The following is a 21,715-nucleotide window of genomic DNA, read 5'->3' as shown; positions in this document are numbered from 1 at the left end:
AACTGCCAGCGAGAAACTACTGTGAACCCCCCGCCCGTGTGACTGTACCCTAAAAACACTACACTACACTAACACACAATAAAATAAAAAGTAAAAAACACTACATATACACATACCCCTACACAGCCCCCCTCCCCTCCCCAATAAAAATGAAAAACGTCTGGTACGCCACTGTTTCTAAAACGGAGCCTCCAGCGGTTGCAAAACTACAACTCCCAGCATGCACTGAGACCGTACATGCTGGGAGTTGTAGTTTTGCAACAGCTGGATGTTCCCCCCCCCCCCCCCAATGTGAACGTACAGGGTACACTCACATGGGCGGAGGATTACAGTAAGTATCCGGCTGCAAGTTTGAGGTGCGGCAAAATTTCTGCCGCAGCTCAAACTGCCAGCGAGAAACTACTGTGAACCCCCCGCCCGTGTGACTGTACCCTAAAAACACTACACTACACTAACACACAATAAAATAAAAAGTAAAAAACACTACATATACACATACCCCTACACAGCCCCCCTCCCCTCCCCAATAAAAATGAAAAACGTCTGGTACGCCACTGTTTCTAAAACGGAGCCTCCAGCGGTTGCAAAACTACAACTCCCAGCATGCACTGAGACCGTACATGCTGGGAGTTGTAGTTTTGCAACAGCTGGATTTCCCCCCCCCCCCAATGTGAACGTACAGGGTACACTCACATGGGCGGAGGATTACAGTAAGTATCCGGCTGCAAGTTTGAGCTGCGTCAAATTTTCTGCCGTAGCTCAAACTGCCAGCGAGAAACTACTGTGAACCCCCGCCCGTGCGACTGTACCCTAAAAACACTACACTACACTAACACACAATAAAATAAAAAGTAAAAAACACTACATATACACATACCCCTATACAACCCCCCTCCCCTCCCCAATAAAAATGAAAAACGTCTGGTACGCCACTGTTTCCAAAACGGAGCCTCCAGCTGTTGCAAAACAACTACTCCCAGTATTGCCAGATAGCCGTTGACTGTCCAGGCATTCTGGGAGTTTTACAACAGCTGGAGGCACCCTGTTTGGGAATCACTGGCGTAGAATACCCCTATGTCCACCCCTATGCAAGTCCCTAATTTAGGCCTCAAATGCGCATGGCGCTCTCACTTTGAAGCCCTGTCGTATTTCAAGGCAACAGTTTAGGGTCACATATGGGGTATCGCCGTACTCGGGAGAAATTGGGCTTCAAATTTTGGGGGGTATTTTCTGCTATTACCCTTTTAAAAAATGTAAAATTTTTGGGAAAACAAGCATTTTAGGTAAAAAAAATATATATTTTTTTACATATGCAAAAGTCGTGAAACACCTGTAGGGTATTAAGGTTCAAATTACCCCTTGTTACGTTCCCCGAGGGGTCTAGTTTCCAAAATGGTATGCCATGTGTTTTTTTTTTTGCTGTCCTGGCACCATAGGGGCTTCCTAAATGCGGCATGCCCCCAGAGCAAAATTCGCTTTCAAAAAGCCAAATGTGACTCCTTCTCTTCTGAGACCTGTAGTGCGCCAGTAGAGCACTTTTCACACCCATATGGGGTGTTTTCTGAATCGGGAGAAATTGGGCTTCAAATTTTGGGGGGTATTTTCTGCTATTACCATTTTTAAAATTTTAAAAATTTTGGGAAACCAAGCATTTTAGGTAAAAAAAATATATATTTTTTTACATATGCAAAAGTCGTGAAACACCTGTAGGGTATTAAGGTTCACATTACCCCTTGTTACGTTCCCCGAGGGGTCTAGTTTCCAAAATGGTATGCCGTGTGTTTTTTTTTTGCTGTTCTGGCACTATAGGGGCTTCCTAAATGCGGCATGCCCCCAGAGCAAAATTTGCTTTCAAAAAGCCAAATGTTACTCCTTCTCTTCTGAGACCTGTAGTGCGCCAGTAGAGCACTTTTCACCCCCATATGGGGTGTTTTCTGAATCGGGAGAAATTGGGCTTCAAATTTTGGGGGGTATTTTCCGCTATTACCCTTTTTAAAAATGTAAACATTTTGGGAAAACAAGCATTTTAGGTAAAAATTTTTTTTTTTTTTTACATATGCAAAAGTCGTGAAACACCTGTAGGGCATTAAGGTTCACGTTACCCCTTGTTACGTTCCCCGAGGGATCTAGTTTCCAAAATGGTATGCCATGTGGTTTTTTTTTGCTGTTCTGGCACCATAGGGGCTTCCTAAATGCGGCATGCCCCCAGAGCAAAATTTGCTTTCAAAAAGCCAAATGTGACTCCTTCTCTTCTGAGACCTGTAGTGCGCCAGCAGAGCACTTTTCACCCCCATGCGAGGTGTTTTCTGTATCGGGAGAAATTGGGCTTCAAATTTTGGGGGGTATTTTCTGCTATTACCCTTTTTAAAAATGTAAAATTTTTGGGAAACCAAGCATTTTAGGTAAAAAAAATATATATTTTTTTTACATATGCAAAAGTCGTGAATCACCTGTAGGGTATTAAGGTTCACTTTACCCCTTGTTACGTTCCCTGAGGGGTCTAGTTTCCAAAATGGTATGCCATGTGTTTTTTTTTTGCTGTCCTGACACCATAGGGGCTTCCTAAATGCGGCATGCCCCCCAAAAACCATTTGTCGCTCCTTCCCTTCTGAGCCCTCTACTGCGCCCGCCGAACAATTAACATAGACATATGAGGTATGTGCTTACTCGAGAGAAATTGGGTTTCAAATACAAGTAAAAAATTTCTCCTTTTTATCCCTTGCAAAAATTCAAAAATTGGGTCTACAAGAACATGCGAGTGTAAAAAATGAAGATTTTGAATTTTCTCCTTCACTTTGCTGCTATTCCTGTGAAACACCTAAAGGGTTAATACACTTACTGAATGTTTTTTTGAATACTTTAGGGGGTGTAGTTTTTATAATGGGGTCTTTTATGGGGTATTTCTAATATGAAGACCCTTCAAATCCACTTCAAAACTGAACTGGTCCCTGAAAAATAGTGAGTTTGAAAATTTTGTGAAAAATTTCAAAATTGCTACTGAACTTTGAAGCCCTCTGGTGTCTTCCAAAAGTAAAAACTCATAAATTTTATGATGCAAACATAAAGTAGACATATTGTATATGTGAACCCAAAAAATATATAATTTGAATATCCATTTTCCTTACAAGCAGAGAGCTTCAAAGTTAGAAAAATGCAAAATTTTCATTTTTTTCATCAAATTTTGGGATTTTTCACCAAGAAAGGATGCAATTTACCATAAAATTTTACCACTAAATTAAAGTAGAATATGTCACGAAAAAACAATCTCGGAATCAGAATGATAACTAAAAGCATTCCAGAGTTATTAATGTTTAAAGTGACAGTGGTCAGAATTGCAAAAAACGCTCTGGTCCTTAAGGTATAAAATGGCCTGGTCCTTAAGGGGTTAAATATGGTATTGGACAGTGTGGTATATATTCAGACACATGCGATTTTTCCTGCGGTTTGTGCAATATCTTTTTGTAATTCCCTTTTTTTTTTATATATATTTTTTTTACATATAATATATATTCATTTTGATAAATTTATATATTTGTCGCAGTTTTCGCTTGTGGCTTGAACGTTATTCACACTGCATCCACAATACAATGTATATTTCTGGTGAATCCGGTACAAGTTTTTTGAATATACTGGATCCGTTTCGTATTTTCCATCTGTTTTATCACCAATTGGTGAGAAGTAATTTTAGTATATATATATGTGTTTTTATGTGTTGTATGCCACTCTATTACTAAGCGCGAAAGCGTGAAACGCGTCAGAGATTTCATGTATGTAGCTGTCTTCATTGAATAAAGAAACCCGTTTTTTATCCACATCCTGGTGCTGGACAATAATTTCGTTTTACAGAATGTAAGCATCTGTTTAAAATGTGTTGGAAGCTTATCTATGTGTGGTGTACGGTGTCCATTTTAGGACATCGTCAGTCATCAGCCATAACTCCATCCCGAATCAGGCAAAACAGCATCCCTTCTCCACCCTCAGACCAATCTCCAGTCAGTTTTTGCCACAACTCCCTCCTCCTTCATCCGAAACAACCTCATCCAAAACTCTGTTATCCCTCAGATGAAAAACTTCCTACCGTGTAGCAGAGCCGAATCAGTGTCGGCTCTCTGCTATACGGGTTCTGCTGTACGTGCTATTCAGTGTCAGCTCTGCTATACAGACTCTGTAGAACATGTAGTGTCTGTAGTACACGTGCAAGTTTCACAGTTTCGACTCTGCTATACATGCTGTGCAGTGTCGGCTCTGCTATGCTGCAGGAAGTTTCGTCTGAGGGAGAATCCCCTGGGGGATGAGGGAGTCTCGGATGAGGGAGGGGGGAGTTGTGGCTGATGGATGCCGGCGATTAGTGTGATGGAGGAGGCGGGATGCTGTGTTGCCTGACGCAGGACTGAGTTACAGCTGACAACTGACTATGTCCTAAAATGAACGCCATAGTGGAGATGAGCATAAGATGTTCACACTAGGCAATGTTCACACTTTACTGGCCTAAGCCAAACTTTGATTAAAAATGATAAATTAATGACTTATTGTTGAATACATGGTTGAATGTCAGGTCATCTCGAGAAGGCACTGTGCATATAAAGTAGTATAAAGGGCTGCCATTTAATTTACTAAATCCTTTGAGAAAAGGGCCTTTAAAAAGTACATTTCTGTGAGGCTCATATTATCAAATTGAATTCCTCAGATGGTCACAATGAAAGAATCTAAGTATGTTAATGTTTGAAGATGCACTCATATTGGGGGTTGTGTGAGGCATTGTCCTTTGGAAGTATTGGGATAATTCTATTCATGGGGTGTTTATGTTTGTGATATATTAAATAGAGATGAGCGAATGGAAGCAGACAAATGCGAATTTTGTTACGAATTTCAGGATTTATTCGATTCACAACGAATGCAAATATTGCCGGGATTCTATCGCGCAAATCGCTTCATTAAACTCCATTTTACAGCGTTCCAGGCTCCAGGACACCTAAAATGACGGATCCACATGTCATTACATGGGGCAGGGGATGCTGGGAAGGCGGGAATGCGAGGCGGGAAGCAAGGTAGGCGTGATGACCCTGAATCACATGCGGGATGCAGCCTATCAGCATTAATTGACCCCGTGATGTCACAGCCCTATATAATAAGCAGCCATTTTGCATCTGCTCATTTCATGTTATATACACTGCAGAGATAGGACAGACTGTGTGTCTGTATGTGTTACACAGAGACGCTGAATTGATGAAACCACAGAGTTCCATTGCCAACTGCAAGTTACATCAGCGTTGTGGACAGAGATAAGTGCAGTGCTTGTTGTCACTGAGAAGAATTTTGACGCCAGCCATTAAGCTCCCAGTCAATTCATTCAGCATTTTATCAGAGGGGCAGATAGCTTTTTGTTGCCTCATATATATCAAGAAGCTGCCGGAACTTCATGAACCTTATCACTAGTGTTGAGCGGCATAGGCCATATTCGAATTCGCGAATATTCGCGAATATATGGACGAATATTCGTCATATATTCGTGAATATTCGCATATTCGTTATTCTCCGTTTTATTTTCGCATATGCGAAGAATTCGCGTATGCGAAAATTAACATATGTGAATATTAACATATACAAAATTAGCATACGCAAAAATTCGCATATGCGAAAATTAGCATATGCTAATTTTCGTATATGCGAATTTTCGCACGCCAGTCTCACACAGTAATATTAGAGCCTTCTTTACACCACACAAGCTGGAAGCAGAGAGGGGTGATCACTGTGATGTGTACTATGAAAAAAAAAAACAAAAAAAAACCGAATATTCGTAATTACGAATATATAGCGCTATATTCGCGGAATTTGCGAATATGCGATATTCGCGAATAATATTCGAATTGCGAATATTCGTGAGCAACACTACTTATCACAGGAGGCAGGAATGATTTTTCAGCGCAATTCTGTGTATTTTTTCCACAAGAAATCATCTGCTGCTTATACCAGTCTGTAGATGGTATAAAAACCAGTTCACACCATTCTTAACACTCTTTGGCAGAGTGCAATTTAGGGTTTAATGCCTTTATTTGTGGTGCTGCACTGTTGTGTCCTGCTGCTGTGCAAAAATAAATTTTTTCAGCAGAATGTAGTGCATTTGTCTGCCCTCATACGTGCATACCACATACCTACATCAAAGCAGTCTACTATTTTGTATCTGTAAATCTGTAACAAGTCTACATACTGGGAAAGTCCAGGCAAAGGTAATCACCGGCTGGTGTTTTACAAAAATACGTTTTCCAAGTGTACTGTAGTGCATTTTTCTGCCCTCATACGTGTAAACCACATACCTACATATAAGTAGTGCACTTTTTTGTACCTGTTAATCTGTAAAAAGCCACTATATGGTCTCCTCATGCTGCCAACACCTCCACGCTGTGTCATTCAGCCACTATATAGTCTCCTCATGCTTCAGCCTCATCCAAGCTGTGTCATTCAGCCACTATATGGTCTCCTCATGCTGCCACCACCTCCACGCTGTGTCATTCAGCCACTATATGGTCTCCTCATGCTGCCAAAACTTCCACGCTGTATCATTCAGCCACTATATGGTCTCCTCATACTGATGCCACCTCCAGGCTCTGTCATTGTGCTGCTCTGCAGCTGTGACTCTAAAAGCGATGCCGGTAATCTGCATGTTATTCTGAATAACAGTATTATTTCACTTCCCCAGGTACACTCCATGGGGGACATGTATCAAAGATTTTACCCCTGTTTTGTGTGTATTTTTTTGCGCAAAATTTTGCGCAAGCGCTTGTTTTTTCCTATTTTTTTGCGCACGTTTTGGTAGAGCATGTCCTCCAGATGTGGCTGAATCAGGGTACCTTGGAGTGACATCTATAGTACACATGGATTTATTACCTGCGTTCTTTTCCTTTGCACCAAAAATTTTGACGCACGTGCGTCTTTTTCCCCATAAATATAAGCCAACTTTAACTGCACATAGCAATCCTTTCTATTTCTGAAGGAAAGTTCTACTAAGGAACCACCAGAATGTTATAACTTTCCTATCTCAATTCCTCATTTGGTTTGCTTTATATTTTTACTCCTTGGTTATTCCAAAGCACTTTTAAAATAATTTGCATATAGAATATTTGTTTACAGTTCAGTTATTCACTAGATCACTTGTATATTGGTATTGTTATTTTATGATACAACAATTTAATACATTTACATAGGAAATGTTTGATATCTTACTTATCATTGAACAAGTTCCGTCACATTAAAATAGCTTTGTAATCCACTTAACACTGTAGATCATTTTCCTTTTATTTTTAAAATTTACTGCTTTCCGTTATACTTTTCCCCAGCGCCCAGTAAGATGGTGGCTATCACTGATAGCCAGCCATCTTACCATTTGACCATCTGGGCATGCTGGGAGTTGTAGTTTTGCAACATCTGGAGGGCCACAGTTTGGAGACCACTGTATAATGGTCTCCAATCTGTGCTCTTCCAGATGTTCCAAAATTACAAATCTCAGCATGCCCACTCTGTCGAGGCATGCTGGGAGTTGTAGTTCTGTAACATCTGGAAGACCACAGATTGGAGACCATTATACAGCGGTCTACAAACTGTGGACCTCCAGCTGTTGCAAAACTACAACTCCCAGCATGCCCAGACTGCCCAAGCATGCTGGGAGTTGTAGTTTGTCAACATCTGACCCTTCAGATATTGCCGAAATACAACTTCCAGCATGCCTGGCCATGCTGGGAATTATAGTTTTGCAACAGCTGGAGGCACACTAGTTGGGAAACATTGTTCGTTTCCTAACTCTTTTTCCCAACCCGTGTGCCTCCAGCTGTGCCTCCAAACTATAACGCCCAGCATGCACTGACAGACCATTCATGCTGGGAATTGAAGTTGTGCAACAACTGGAGGCACACTGGTTTGGAAACACTAAGTTAAGTAAAAAACTTTCAAGTGTTTTGCAACCAGTGTGCCTTCAGCTGTTGCATAACTACAACCCTCAGCATGCACGGACTGCCAAAGGGCATGCTGGGAGTTGTAGCAGTATGCCTCCAGCTGTTGCATAACTACATGTTCCAGCATGTCCTTCTGCTGTCACTGCATGCTGAGATTTGAAGTTTTTGCAACAGCTAAAGGCACTCTGGTTGCGAAACACTGAGTCTGTTTCCGTGTTTCGCAACCAGTGTGCCTCCAGCTGTTGCAAAACTACAACTCCCAGCATGCACGGACAGCCAAAGGGCATGCTCGGAGTTGTAGTTTTGCAACAGCTGGATGTTTCCCCCCCCCCCCCCTCAATGTGAATGGACAGGGTACACTCACATGGGCGGAGGTTTACAGGGAGTGCTGCAAGATTGAGATGCAGCAAACTCGCTGTCAACCCCCGCCCGTGTGACTGTACCCTAAAAACACTACACTACACTACACTTAAATAAAATAAGTAAAAAACACTATATATACACATACCGCTACACAGCCCCCCTCCCCTCCCCAATAAATATGAACAACGTCTGGTACGTACGGAACTGTTTCCAAAATGGAGCCTCCAGCTGTTGCAAAACAACAACTCCCAGTATTGCCGGACAGACATTGACTGTCCAGGCATGTTGGGAGTTTTGCCACAGCTGGAGGCACCCTGTTTAAGAAACACTGGCATAGAATACCCCTATGTCCACCCCTATGCAAAACCCTAATTTAGGCCTCAAATGCGCATGGCGCTCTCTCACTTCGGAGCCCTGTCGTATTTCAAGGCAACATTTTAGGGTCACATATGGGGTATCGCCGTACTCGGGAGAAATTGCCTTACAGATTTTGGGGGACTTTTTCTCCTTTTACCCATTATGAAAAGGAACAGTTGGAGTCTACACCAGTATGTTAGTGTATAAAAATTTAATTATTTACACTGACATGCAGGTGTTGCCGCATACTTTACATTTTCACAAGAGGTAAATGGGAAAAAAGATCCCCATTTTTTGGGACACAATTTAGCCAGAGTACGGAGATACCACATATGTGGGCGCAAAGTGCTCTGCGGGCGCACAACAAGGCCCATAAGGTAGAGTGCACCATGTACATTTGAGGTGATTTGCACAGGGGGGTCACAGATTATGTTAAATGAAGAATAAGGACATTGGTATAATTGATGTGTTATAATTGGGTGCTAAAAGTGGTATTATTGTGAGATTAAAACTCTACATAATGAAGAAAAAAATTCTAAAACTAATAACGAGGACACACTTACTGTTTAGGTGCAGATACACTGCAGACAAAGCTCCTACTAAATAGAGCTGCGGTGTAAATTTATGCTCTGAGGAGAATTCTAAATTTAAACGCAATTCAAGAAAGTAGTTGCACAAGAATGATAAATTTAACGCAGCTGCACCAAATTTAGACAACAGGCAGAGGGGGTAAAAAACTTCTATTATACACTGGAAATGATACATGTCCCCCCATATGTGTGTTAGAACACAGCAAAGTGTTCTATACCCCTATTGAGGCTCTCTGTAGGCCAGAAATAGCTGTTTTTAATATAGATTGGCCGCAAATAAATTTGGATCGAAACACTTTTTTTTTTTTTTTTATTCGGCAGAATCGAATTTTTGAAAAGTTCGCTCATCTCTAATATTAAACATGTAAGGTATGTTATTTATTTTTTATAAATGGAGAGTGTCTGTAGAGTTCTTAAAAAATGTAATGAAAATGTTTAAAAATCAAAGAAAATAGACCCATAAACTATTTCTAATAAAAAATAATAAAAACTTACACAAATGGAGACCGCGTGGGCGTAAAATAAAAAAAAAGACATGCCCCCTCCCATAGACTTGCATTGAGGGGGGTGGGGCGTCATCAGGGGGCGGAGCCGTGATGTCACAATACTCCGTCCCCTTTATCGCCCGTCATCAGCCACAGAGCGATCCTCTCTCCGTGCAGCTGAGGGACGGGGGTGCTGCAGGAGAGATCGCGGGGGTCCCCAGCAGCAGAACCCCCGTTATCAGACATCTTATCCCCTATCCTTTGTATAGGGGATAAGATGTCTAGGTGCAGAGTACCCCTTTAAAAACAGAACATGCTAATCATTGATATTTATTCATGATCAGTACTGTGAGGCTGCATAACAGCAAAAGAAGATAGGAAGTGGAGAACAATCAATTTAAGGAATATTAAAAAAAATAAACCTGCTGCCAAAAAGGGGCTGAGCACTTAGATATCACTGATCAGCAGTCATGAGTACCACCAGACAGACTTGGAGACAGGAAGACAAACTTGCTGTTACAGCACAGTAACAGTGGCACCTGAAGCAGGACAAAGGAAAGAGCTCAAAGTGTGACAACTCTCACCACAAAAAAACATCAAATACCTACTAGCCAAATTTCAGTAGAGTCACCAAAGCCCAGCACTGAAATCAGAGGGGATTTCCACATATGAGGGAACATAACCTTTGAGCTGGCTGGTGAACTAACACCAGTAAATCAAAGGAGATCCAGGTATTGCAACCATTACACATATGTTAAAATGCAGCAATATTACAGCCATCTTTTGCATTTTTAGCACCATAACATGCTCAAGAATTTAGCATTTAAAAATACCATTAGTGTAATACGCATAAAATAATGTGGTGTTTCATATTGTGCTAAATATTCTGTTTTCTTTTTTTAATACAGGAGAACTTTCCTATGAAGAAGATAGAACATTACCCTACCTGGGTTGTGGTTATCTGTGTTTTGTTGGTGGCTGCACCATGCATGTTTATACCATCTATTGCACTTCTTCACTTTCTTCGAAAAAGATTTAAGAAACAAGACTATCCACCAGGAAATCAAAAAAAATGAAGACTATCATGCAACAAAGGATATTAAAGATTCATATAAAAATGTTAACTTGATTAATTTATGAAAAATAAATAAGCCTTAAATAAACTTTGGTTAAATCATAATATACATTGTTATCATATATATCATATTATGGTTTTAACCCCTTAAGGGCTCAGGGTTTTTCAGTTTTTCCAATTTGTTTTTTCCTCCTTACCTTTTAAAAATCATAACCCTTTCAATTTTCCACCTAAAAATCCATATTATGGTTTATTTTTTGCGTCACCAATTCTACTTTGCAGTGACATTAGTCATTTTACCCAAAAATTCACGGCGAAACAGAAAAAAATCATTGTGCGACAAAATCGAATCAAAAACGCCATTTTGTAACTTTTGGGGGCTCCCATAAGGACCTATAACACTGCACACACTGGTCTCTCATGCTGATCACTAGCGTGTATTAACACGCCTGTGATCAGTGTTATCGGCGCTTGACTGCTCCTGCCAGGATCTCAGGCACAGAGCAGTCATTCGTCGATCGGACACCGAAAAGGCAGGTAAGGGCCCTCCCGGTGTCCTGTAAGCTGTTCGGGATGCCGCGATTTCACCGCGGTGGTCCCGAACAGCCCGACTGACTAACCGCTTCTAAAGGGTTAATACCGCACATTGCCGTGATCGGCGATGTGTGGTATTAGCCGCGGGTCCCGGCCGTTGATGAGCGCCGGGACCGGCACGATGTGATGCGGGGTCGCAGCGCGATCCCGCTTCATATCGCGGGAGCCGGCGCAGGACGTAAATATACGTCCTGCGTCGTTAAAGGGGTACTCCGGTGAAAACCTTTTTTTTTTTTTTTTTTTTTTTTTTTAAATCAACTGGTGCCAGAAAGTTAAACAGATTTGTAAATTACTTCTATTAAAAAATCTTAATCCTTCCTGTTCTTATTAGCTGCTGAATACTACAGTGGAAATTCTTTACTTTTTGAAACACAGAACTGTCTGCTGACATCACGAGCACAGTGCTCTCTGCTGACATCTCTGTCCATTTTATGAACTGTCCAGAACAGCATATGTTTGCTATGGGGATTTCCTTTTACCCTGGACAGTTCCTAAAAATGGACAGAGATGTCAGCAGAGAGCACTGTGCTCGTGATTCAGCAGACAGCTCTGTGTTTCAAATGGAAAATAATTTCCACTGTAGTATTCAGCAGCTAATAAGTACAGGAAGGATTAAGATTTTTAATAGAAGTAATTTACAAATCTGTTTAACTTTCTGGCACCAGCTAATTAAAAAAAAAAAAAGGCTTTCACCAGAGTACCCCTTTAATGTCCTTTTTGATTAACATAATAGGTGAAGAAGCTGGCCACCTTTTAACATACCTTTTAATATACCTTGGTATAGGTGGCCAATCCAATCAACTTCCTTGGGTATCATGGCTTCTGGGAGGGAATACTTTATTTACTGAATGTTATGGGGGGGGGGGGGGATTCTCATTTGATTCATTATAGTAAAAAAAATTCTGTTTCAATAATTTTCTCCTATTTTTGAAAAAGAAAGAATAACAATATTACCATTAATACAAAAAGGATATAGCTCAATGTATAAATCCAGTCTGTACATACAAAAAAATCAACCTACAAAAAATAGGACACGTAGCAACAAATTTATAACAATGCAATACTAATACCTAAATGGCAAGCTAAACATGCCAATGTATAACCTACTATAGCCAATAATTTAAATACACCATCATATATATTGCAGAAATAAATCTATTGAAAATAGCCCAAAATTGTATATAACACAATAACAACCCCCATAAAATACATGAGCACAAAAGACATAATAAAAAAAAAATTTGAGGTGGTGGGGGAACATCATAGTCATTACATAGTGTGGGGCAGCAGCTCTTATAGATATAACAAATTCATGAACTATTACAATTAATGTCCCCTGATAAAGTGCTAAGTGCCTGTGTAAACTATGTGCTAGAGTAGAAATATATGTGTAGCCTACATAAAGCACAGGCCTATTAGTACACCTGAGTTAGTGGTATAACATCCACTGTACTAAATGCCCATTCATTGTTGGTGCATACAATATTATGCCCTTAAATGGGTACAAGATTAATCACTATACAGTAGTATAATAGCTACAGAATATACAATACAGGCACATGGCACAAACACAATGTTACGCTATGCGCTCCGGCCACACACGCTGGCCATGAGTGCATGGTCCCCTTACCATCTGCTGCCGACGGGGCTGGGACTCGCATCGCAGGACGCGCCTGCATGTGAGCCCCAGTCCGTCACTCTCCGGGTGTTTCTCCTGCCTCCGCCTCTCTGCTCCGGCGTGCATGTCCCCGTCCCTTAGGCTTTGCGGTGGGCTCTGGTGAAAACCAGCGGTACCTTAGACTCCGCTCCCTCGTACGGTCCGAGTCATCTACCACACAGGTCCAGTGGATCCACATACACTGAGTTCCTGTCTTCAGAAACGTGAGTGTTACACACAGAGCTGTAACCCGGATGTTCCCCCACCTCACACTCCGACGCGTTTTGCCTAGCTTTTTCTAGGAGTAGTGAGGTGGAAAGCAAGGTATATAAAGGGCCCCCAATCCAAGGATGACCAATCAATAATAAAAATAGTGGCGCCAAATTACCGCAGCACTTGCTGGGAACGCTCCCCACAGTCTCCATAGCGCCAGAAACCACCTGCCCTCCACGATCGGCCGCCAGAAACAGCGTCATTTGACAGAGGAGGAAGGGAAATCATGCCCATACCTCATTCAAAGTATATAAGGTGAGTAGTGACAAGTGGATACAGACATGAGAGAAATGCACAATATGGCTTATCACAGAATGAATATCATGATTATAAGCAAATATAGGGGTAGTAGAAATAAGTGGCACTCACCCCAAGAATGACTTTTGAAATGCAGGAACAGGATTGTATTCAAAGTAGCAGCGTACAGGTAACAGGGAACAGAAAGTCTTCAAGCGGGGAGAACAAAGACCGTAGCCACGGTCAGAAGCGGGGGCACACCACTGAGCAACAACTAGTTTCAGGTCATGCCGACGCTTCTTCCAGTTGAAGGATGGTACACCTGCAACCGGAAGAAGCGTCGGCATGACGTGAAACTAGTTGTTGCTCAGTGGTGTGCCCCCGCTTCTGACCGTGGCTACGGTCTTTGTTCTCCCCGCTTGAAGACTTTCTGTTCCCTGTACTCTGCTACTTGGAATAAAATCCTGTTCCTGCATTTCAAAAGTCATTCTTGGGGTGAGTGCCACTTATTTCTACTACTCCTATATTTGGTTGCCCTTTGCTTACATTATATAGTGAGCACCCCCGGCTACAAGAGACTTAAGAGCAGCGGTCCATTCATTACAGGTGTGATCTCCTCCCGTATACGCTGTTATAGGCAGTGCTGCAGTGCCTGGTGAATTTCTGCTTCCTTTACATCTATCATGATTATAAAGCTGGCCAATAAAATTCATAATGCAGACATGATGAAAACAACAAAAATAAGAATATATTAAATCTGGATATCACCGGCGCTGGAATGGATTGAATGGAGTATATCTCTAGCTGCACCAAAACCAAATCAGCACACGTCCCCGTATGTTGTGCAATAAGTGGAGATACAAAACATGTATATATTAGTGGTATGCGCTGCTGGAGAGGGTGTGTTGTTAATACAGAGAGAGAAAAGCATACCTGTTTCCGTAGGAAAGAAGGATGTTTCAGTACTGACACTTTACTAGGAAACAGGTGTGCAGAGTAGTGCTGGAGGTTAGACTGAAGGCTTGATTGAGCTGAATTAAACGTACAAGAAAGTGGATGGTTGTTAATGGATGGTCTATAATTCTTACTGTATATACTTATAGATGTACTGCTGGTGTGTTGGTCCCATACTTTACGCAGCTCAGCAGCAATTGTGTGTGTTAGCGCCGTCTGCGTGGCTGGTTGCTAAGGGTAATGCCCGTTCAGATAAATAGATTATTGCCTACTGCGCATGTTTCTAAAAAACAGCAAAGTTAGTGAGCGATAAGCAACAAAGTTGGAGGACCATAAGTAGCTTTTACAAGTGCGCTTAGCGATCTGTCAGCGATCCTGCACTGATAGCGGAGCTTTCGTGTCTCAAGTAGAGAAATGATGCCTGAGTTCATGTGTAGCGTTAATAATACATAGTTATAGCACTGATTACCGGTTACTGATGGTATGGAGGGTCCTCAAACTCTGGCACGGTGGTTCCATTTCGGTGTCCGTGGAGTCTCCTCCTGTGATGCAGCGGGAGATCGTCCCGGCCGGTGGTGTCTCAACCAAGCTGCTGTGCTGTATGAAAGCAAAGTGAGGAGTAGTAATGTCACTACAAATGCTCCTATAGTCCACAATACCCTCGATTAGTTTCGGAAACTTGGGGCGGTTTCCTTTGGAGTGGTGCTGTGGTAACTGGATCCTCTGTTATGCTTGTCAGTGCACTTACAGGTTTTAACCTGTGATGGTCCGGACATAATTGTAAATCCCTCAGTGCCAGTATTGGAGGGGGGGGCGATTATATCGCACAGTTATCAAGAGCCGAAACTACTCTCCACACCTGTTTCCTAGTACCCCATTGGAGGGGGGGGCGATTATATCGCACAGTTATCAAGAGCCGAAACTACTCTGCACACCTGTTTCTTAGTACCCCATTGGAGGGGGCGATTATATCGCACAGTTATCAAGAGCCAAAACTACTCTGCACACCTGTTTCTTAGTAAAGTGTCAGTACTGAGACATCCTTCTGTCCTACAGAAACAGGTATGCTTTTCTCTTTTCTCTCTCTGTATTAACAACACACCCTCTCCAGCAGTGCATACCACTAATATATAAAAAAATAAGCATAAATAATTACAATATGAATGTAATCACCGACTTTGTGTAAATATCCTTATTATAAAGTGACCAGTTTGATAATTAATAAACATGATAAATGCACTGATATATGAAATTCTATATGAATATAAAATTGAAAAGCTACAAAGACAAGTACATACAAAATAACTCCTATGTAGCTAAGGTGTCATAAAATATGAATGCGACATCAAATAGTCAGAATAACAATTAAACAATGAACTAAAAAAAGAAAGGGTTCAAAGTAAAAGACCATGTGATGTCACAGAACCTAGGTTCATAAATAGGTCAATTATAAGAATGATGCAAATTACCATATTTTTCGCCGTATAAGACGCACTTTTTCTTCCCCAAAACTGGGGGGAAAAAGTCGGTGCGTCTTATACGGCGAATACACCCCTATCGCGGTGGTCCCTGCGGCCATCAACGGCCGGGACCCGCGGCTAATACAGGACATCACCGATCGCGGTGATGCCCTGTATTAACCCTTCAGACGCGGCAATCAAAGCTGACCACCGCATCTGAAGGGAAAATGACACTAACCCGGCTGTTCAGTCGGGCTGTTCGGGACCGCCGTGATTTCACCGCGGCGGTCCCGAACAGCCCGACTGAATAGCCGGGTTAGTGCTTACAGGACACCGGGCAGACCTTACCTGCCTCCTCGGTGTCTTCTCCTTTCAGGGATCCCCTGTATGCCGGCACTCTCCTTCCTCGTCATCACGTCGTCGCGTACGTGCGTCGGCGTGCGTAACGACGCGATGACGGCGACGGAGAGCGAGGATACCCGGCCGGCAGCAGAGACGTTCCAGAGCGATGGGGACATGGCGACAGCGATGGAGCGACATCCAGGGCAGCGGTGACGGGTCCGGAGCGGCGGGGACACGTGAGTATTACCTCCTCCTGCAGTAGTCTTCAATCTGCGGACCTCCAGATGTTGCAAAACTACAACTCCCAGCATGCCCGGACAGCCAACGGCTGTCCGGGCATGCTGGGAGTTGTAGTTTTGCAACATCTGGAGGTCCGCAGGTTGAAGACCCCTATTGGGTTCAAAATCTTTATTTTTTAAGATTTTGCCCCTAAAAATTGGGTGCGTCTTATACGCCAGTGCGTCCTATAGGACGAAAAATACGGTACTTTCCGTCTAGATGAAGTAAAAGTGAACTGACTCCCCATTACCATGTGGAACGACCAATTGGATCCAGGCGGCACCTCCATAGAGGCGGCAAATTGCCACCCAGAGAATATTTTTGACTCCTCAGGGTGTATGAAGTGGGCTTCAAACCCAGTGACGTCTAATGGGAGCTTTAAACATCTCTTGTGGTCAAGTGGGGTGGATTGCCCCCCCCCCCCCACACTCACACACAGCAGGCTTGCAAGGGGGTGGTCCACTAGGAAGGTAGCCGGGGGGCATACCTTTCTTCTGTCCCGATCCCAGCTCTGCATTTGATAGAGCCTGGCTGGACTAGGCTCTACCAAATGACCCCAGAGCACACAGATCAATGAAGTTCTATGGAACTTCATTGATCTGTATGAGAAATCTACTGGTTCCTCCTAAAAGTCCCCTAAGTTTAATAAAGGTTTAAAAAAAAAAAAAAACACATTAACCCCTTCCATATTTAAAATTCAAATCACTCAGTATTTCACTCCTGGACCCAGGCAGCACAATGTCTTGGGCCGACCCTGCATAAGGGTATGTTCACACTACAGTGTGTGAACGGAATCTTTGTTCGCTGAATTCAGCGTGCAAAGATTCAGACTGGCAGCCGGCAGCGGCGGTAGGACCGTGCGGCACTGCGCCGTCACCATTGATGGCTATGCAGTGCTCGCGGACTTCCACGCAAAGAATTAACATGTTCTTTCTTTGCGCGGAACAATTTCAGCAGTGGAATTGTCCGTCGCTGAAATTCCGCAGTGTCTTCTCGCGGAGACCCATTCACACTAATGTTAAGTTCACACCGCTCATGGGAATTCCGCTGGGAATTCCGTGGTGTGAACATACCCTAAGAGTATTTAAATATTTCACAAAGCAAGGAAGGTACTATATGCCAGAAGGGGGTTAGAATCGGGAAGGACCAGAATACATGAAGCAGAGTACCTTTGTGCATACAGTGTCTCCAACAGAGAGGGGAGCAGTCAGTCCAATTTAGCAGGCATGTAATACCATCTACATCTGCTTTTAACCCCTCCAGGACACAGGGTGTACAGGTTTGCCCTGACGTCCTGGGACTTAAAGACACAGAGCGTACCTGTACGCCCTGAATATTTCCGTTCACGGCCGAGCACAGGGTAGTGATTGGAATGGGATGGTTGCTGATACCTATCAGCAGCCAACCTGCCATATCACCTAGGGGACCTGAGACCCCCCTTGTCTGCGATTGCTGTGATTGGCTGGTCAATTCTGACTGGCGAATCGCAGCTTTTCCAGGCTGATCCGACTATCCTGAAGGATAGGAGTGGGGTGGCAGGGGTGCCACCTCCTCCTATCCTTTGCCATTGGCCGGTCAGGACTGACCAACCAATGGCAGTTGGGGGCGGGGTTAAAGTTGAAATCCCCACTCTGCCCGCCCCTAAAAGTCAGGACAGAGCGGGGGAAAGATGGCAGCCAGGGCCAGAGTGCAGGGGGACAGGCGATCGTGGCGGGACCGGCGGCAGAGGCAGAAGTAAAGATCAGTGGTATGTGATCTTCACTGCTGCCTTCTAGGAGTTTCCAAACTACAACTCCCAGCATGCCCACACAGCCTTTGTGCAGTGGTCTCCAAACTGTGCCCTTCCAGATGTTGCAAAACTACAACTCTCAGCAATCCCAGACAGTCCAGGCATACTGGGAGTTGTAGTTCTGTAACATCTGACCCTTCAGATGTTGCAGAACTACAACTCCCAGCATGCCTTGAGAGTCTCGGCATGCTGAGAATTGTAGTTTAGCAACATCTGGAATGGCACAGTTTGGAGACTACTATAAAGTGTAGCCCTCCAGATGTTACAAAACTACAATTCAAAGCATGCCTAGGCAGTCAGGCATGCTGGGAATTGTAGTTCTACAACATATGGCCCTTCAGATGTTGCCGAACTACAATTCCCAGCATGCCTGGGAGTTGCAGCGGGAAATTTGCCGCAGCTCAAACTTAAAGCGGAAAAACTCACTGTAAACCCCCGCCTGTGTGAATGTACCCTATACCCTATAGGGTACATTAACACGGGCGTGGGTTTACAGTGAGCTTTTCCGCTTTAAGTTTCAGCTGCGGCAAATTCTGCTGCAGCTCAAACTCCCAGCGGGAAGGAAGCTCGCTGTAAACCCCCACCCGTGTGAATGTACCCTAAAAACACTACACTACCACAAAATAAAGAGTAAAACACTACATTATACACACCCTTAAACAGACCCCCCCCAATAAAAATTATAAACGTCTCGTACAGCACTGTTTCCAAAACGGTACCTCCAGCTTTTGCAAAAGAACTTCCAGTATTGCCGGACAGCCATTGACTGTCCAGGCATTCTGGGAGTTTTGCAACAGCTGGAGGCACCCTATTCGGGAAACTCTGCCATAGGCTATTTTTGATTGCGCAGGCAAGTGTAACGCTTGCATCCAGGTCCACTCCTATGAAAATCCCTAATTTAGGCCTCAAATGCGCACGGCGCTCTTTCACTTCGGAGCCCTGTCATATTTCAAGGCAACAGTTTAGGGCCTCATATGGGGTATTTCTGTACTCGGGAGAAATTGCGCTACAAATTTTGGGTGGCTTTTTCTCCTTTCACTTAAGTTAAAGTTGGGGTCTACGTCAGCATGTTAGTGTAAAAAAATATATATTTTACACTAACATATGTGTTGCCCCATACTTTCACAAGAAGTAAAAGGAAAAAAAGACCCCCAAAATTTGTAGTGCAATTTCTCCTTAGTATAGAAATACCCCATATGTGGATGTAAACTGCTCTACTGGCGCACAACAAGGCTCAGGAGTGAGAACACACCATGTATATTTGAGGTTTAAACTGGTGATTTGCACAGGGGTGGCTGCTGGTTACAGTGGCTCTGACATAAACGCCCCAAAAATGTGACCCCATTTTGGAAACTACACCCCTCACAGAACGTAACAAGGTGTATAGTGAGCCTTAATACCCCACAGATATTTGACAAATTTTCGTTAAAGTTGGACGAGAAAATGAAAAAAAAAAATTTCACTAAAATGATGGTGTTACCCAAAATTCTTTTTCACAAGGGGTACTAGGAAAAATGTCCCCCAAAATTTGTAACACAATTTCTTCTGAGTTAGGAAATACCCCATATGTGGATGTTAAGTGCTCTGTGGGCGCACAACAGGGCTCAGAAGGGAAGGAGCAAAATTTGGTTTTTGGAGTGCGTCAATCACATGTAGGCTGGAAATCCATTGAGGTTTATTTTTTGCAAAAACGCCGTAAAAACGCCAATTTTTTCGCACAGTATTTTATCAGTAAAAAATGCTGCGTCCAAATGTTAGCTGCAAGTCAATAGTAAACTGCAAAATGCCAGATTCACTTGGCGTTTTTCAGTTTGGCGTTTTTTTTTTATCCTTTTGGTGTTTTTCAGCAATTTCGGGCTCAGAGGCTGGATTTTCAAAATGCCCCACAAAACCTAGTTTGGCGTTTTTTGCCCTAAAATCATGGCGTTTTCCTCCCATAGAAGTCTATGGGAGAGCAAAAAAGCCAAGAAAAACGCCATGTTGGTTTTAAATTTTTAATTTTTGCAGGTGGTTTTTATTCTTTTTTGGACTTTAGCGATCAAAAAAAATTATGGAGATACCTCTTTAATAAAAATTTCGTAGGGTACCATAAAAAAATTTATAAAAAAGCTACAGTAGTGATGGAAAAAAATGTATCTAACAAAATGTATCTTTTTTATTACGAAATGTTTATTCATTTTTAAACAGGGATCAATTTATGTGGGCGGGTAAAGCACTAAAAATGTAGCCGACAATAATAAAAATGTAGTGTGTGTGTGTTTTTCCCTTTTTTTTTTTTTTTTTTTTTTTTTTAGGTAGTACTACTACTCCCAGCATGGAACACACTGTTCTATGATGGGGGGAGTAGTACTTGTACTAATTGACAGATCGCCAGGGTTCTTTGCGATCCTCTTGTATAATGTATAGATGCGGCGGCCACTCTTTTCTGGTCCCCTGCACTGACGTATATATACACCTATTCATATTTCCCACAGAGAGCTGTGATTGGCCAGATGGTTCCAGCCAATCACAGCTCTCTGTGGGAAATAGGAACGTGTGTATATATACGGCCGTGCAGGAGACCATAGGAGAGTGGCCGCATCCATACATTATACAGGAGGATCACAGCGGATGTCAGTTGTGATACCCGCTGTGATCTTTCCTTAACCACAAGTACTACTACTCCCAACATGGAGTACACTCTGCTCCATGCTGGGAGCTGTAGTACCTGCATTAATAGACATATTAGAAGTTACACTTGCTGTGATCCGTCTATTAATGCAGGTACTATAGCTCCCAGCATGGAGCAGAGTGTGCTCCATGTTGGGAGTAGAAGTACCTGCAGGTAAGAACAGATCACAGCGGGTATCACTACTGACACCCGCTGCGATCGTCCTGTCTATAGCAGAGATGGAGGGGCTGTATACAGCGCTTGCATCCCTGTTCTGCACTATGCTCCGGGCTGGCCACTCATTCATTCATATTTTCCTCAGAGCTGTGAGGGCGGAAAATATGAACGGCCAGTAATGTGAATGGAACATTACTCAGAGTACAGAGCAGAGTTGCGAGCGCTGTATAGAGCCGCATTTCTGCTATATTATGGACGATTGCATCGTGTGTCAGACTGACACCCGGGGCAATATGTCTATAGTACAGGTACTGCTGGGAGTAGTAGTACTACATAAAAAATGTGAAAAAAAAGTTAAACACACACTTTACAAAAGTATTAAATTTTGTTATAAAAAATAAACATTTAGTTAAATACATTTTTACATCCTTACTGCATCTTTTTTTTTTTTTTTGTACCCAACTATTTTGTAAAAAAAACGCAAAAG

General features: G+C 42.8%; 1 protein-coding gene across 4 annotated transcripts in view; it reads left to right on the top strand.

The window, feature by feature from the left end:
* LOC130273417 (sodium-dependent neutral amino acid transporter B(0)AT3-like) overlaps positions 1-10,915 on the top strand; it is a 589,425-nt gene extending 578,510 nt beyond the window's left edge. For 2 of the 4 annotated variants that reach the window (XM_056520172.1, XM_056520170.1), the window contains one exon: positions 10,650-10,915. In XM_056520172.1, coding sequence (XP_056376147.1) covers positions 10,650-10,817 — 168 coding nt within the window. In that variant the 3' untranslated portion in view covers positions 10,818-10,915. Of the gene's footprint in view, positions 1-9,577; positions 9,626-10,649 lie in introns of all 4 variants that reach the window. The other 2 variants (XM_056520173.1, XM_056520174.1) reach the window with 2 other exon arrangements.
* Positions 10,916-21,715: the final 10,800 nt, after the last annotated feature.

This window comes from Hyla sarda, chromosome 5, assembly GCF_029499605.1.
Source record: "Hyla sarda isolate aHylSar1 chromosome 5, aHylSar1.hap1, whole genome shotgun sequence".
Classification (NCBI taxonomy): domain Eukaryota; kingdom Metazoa; phylum Chordata; class Amphibia; order Anura; family Hylidae; genus Hyla; species Hyla sarda.
This window is presented reverse-complemented; position numbering and strand designations above follow the sequence as displayed.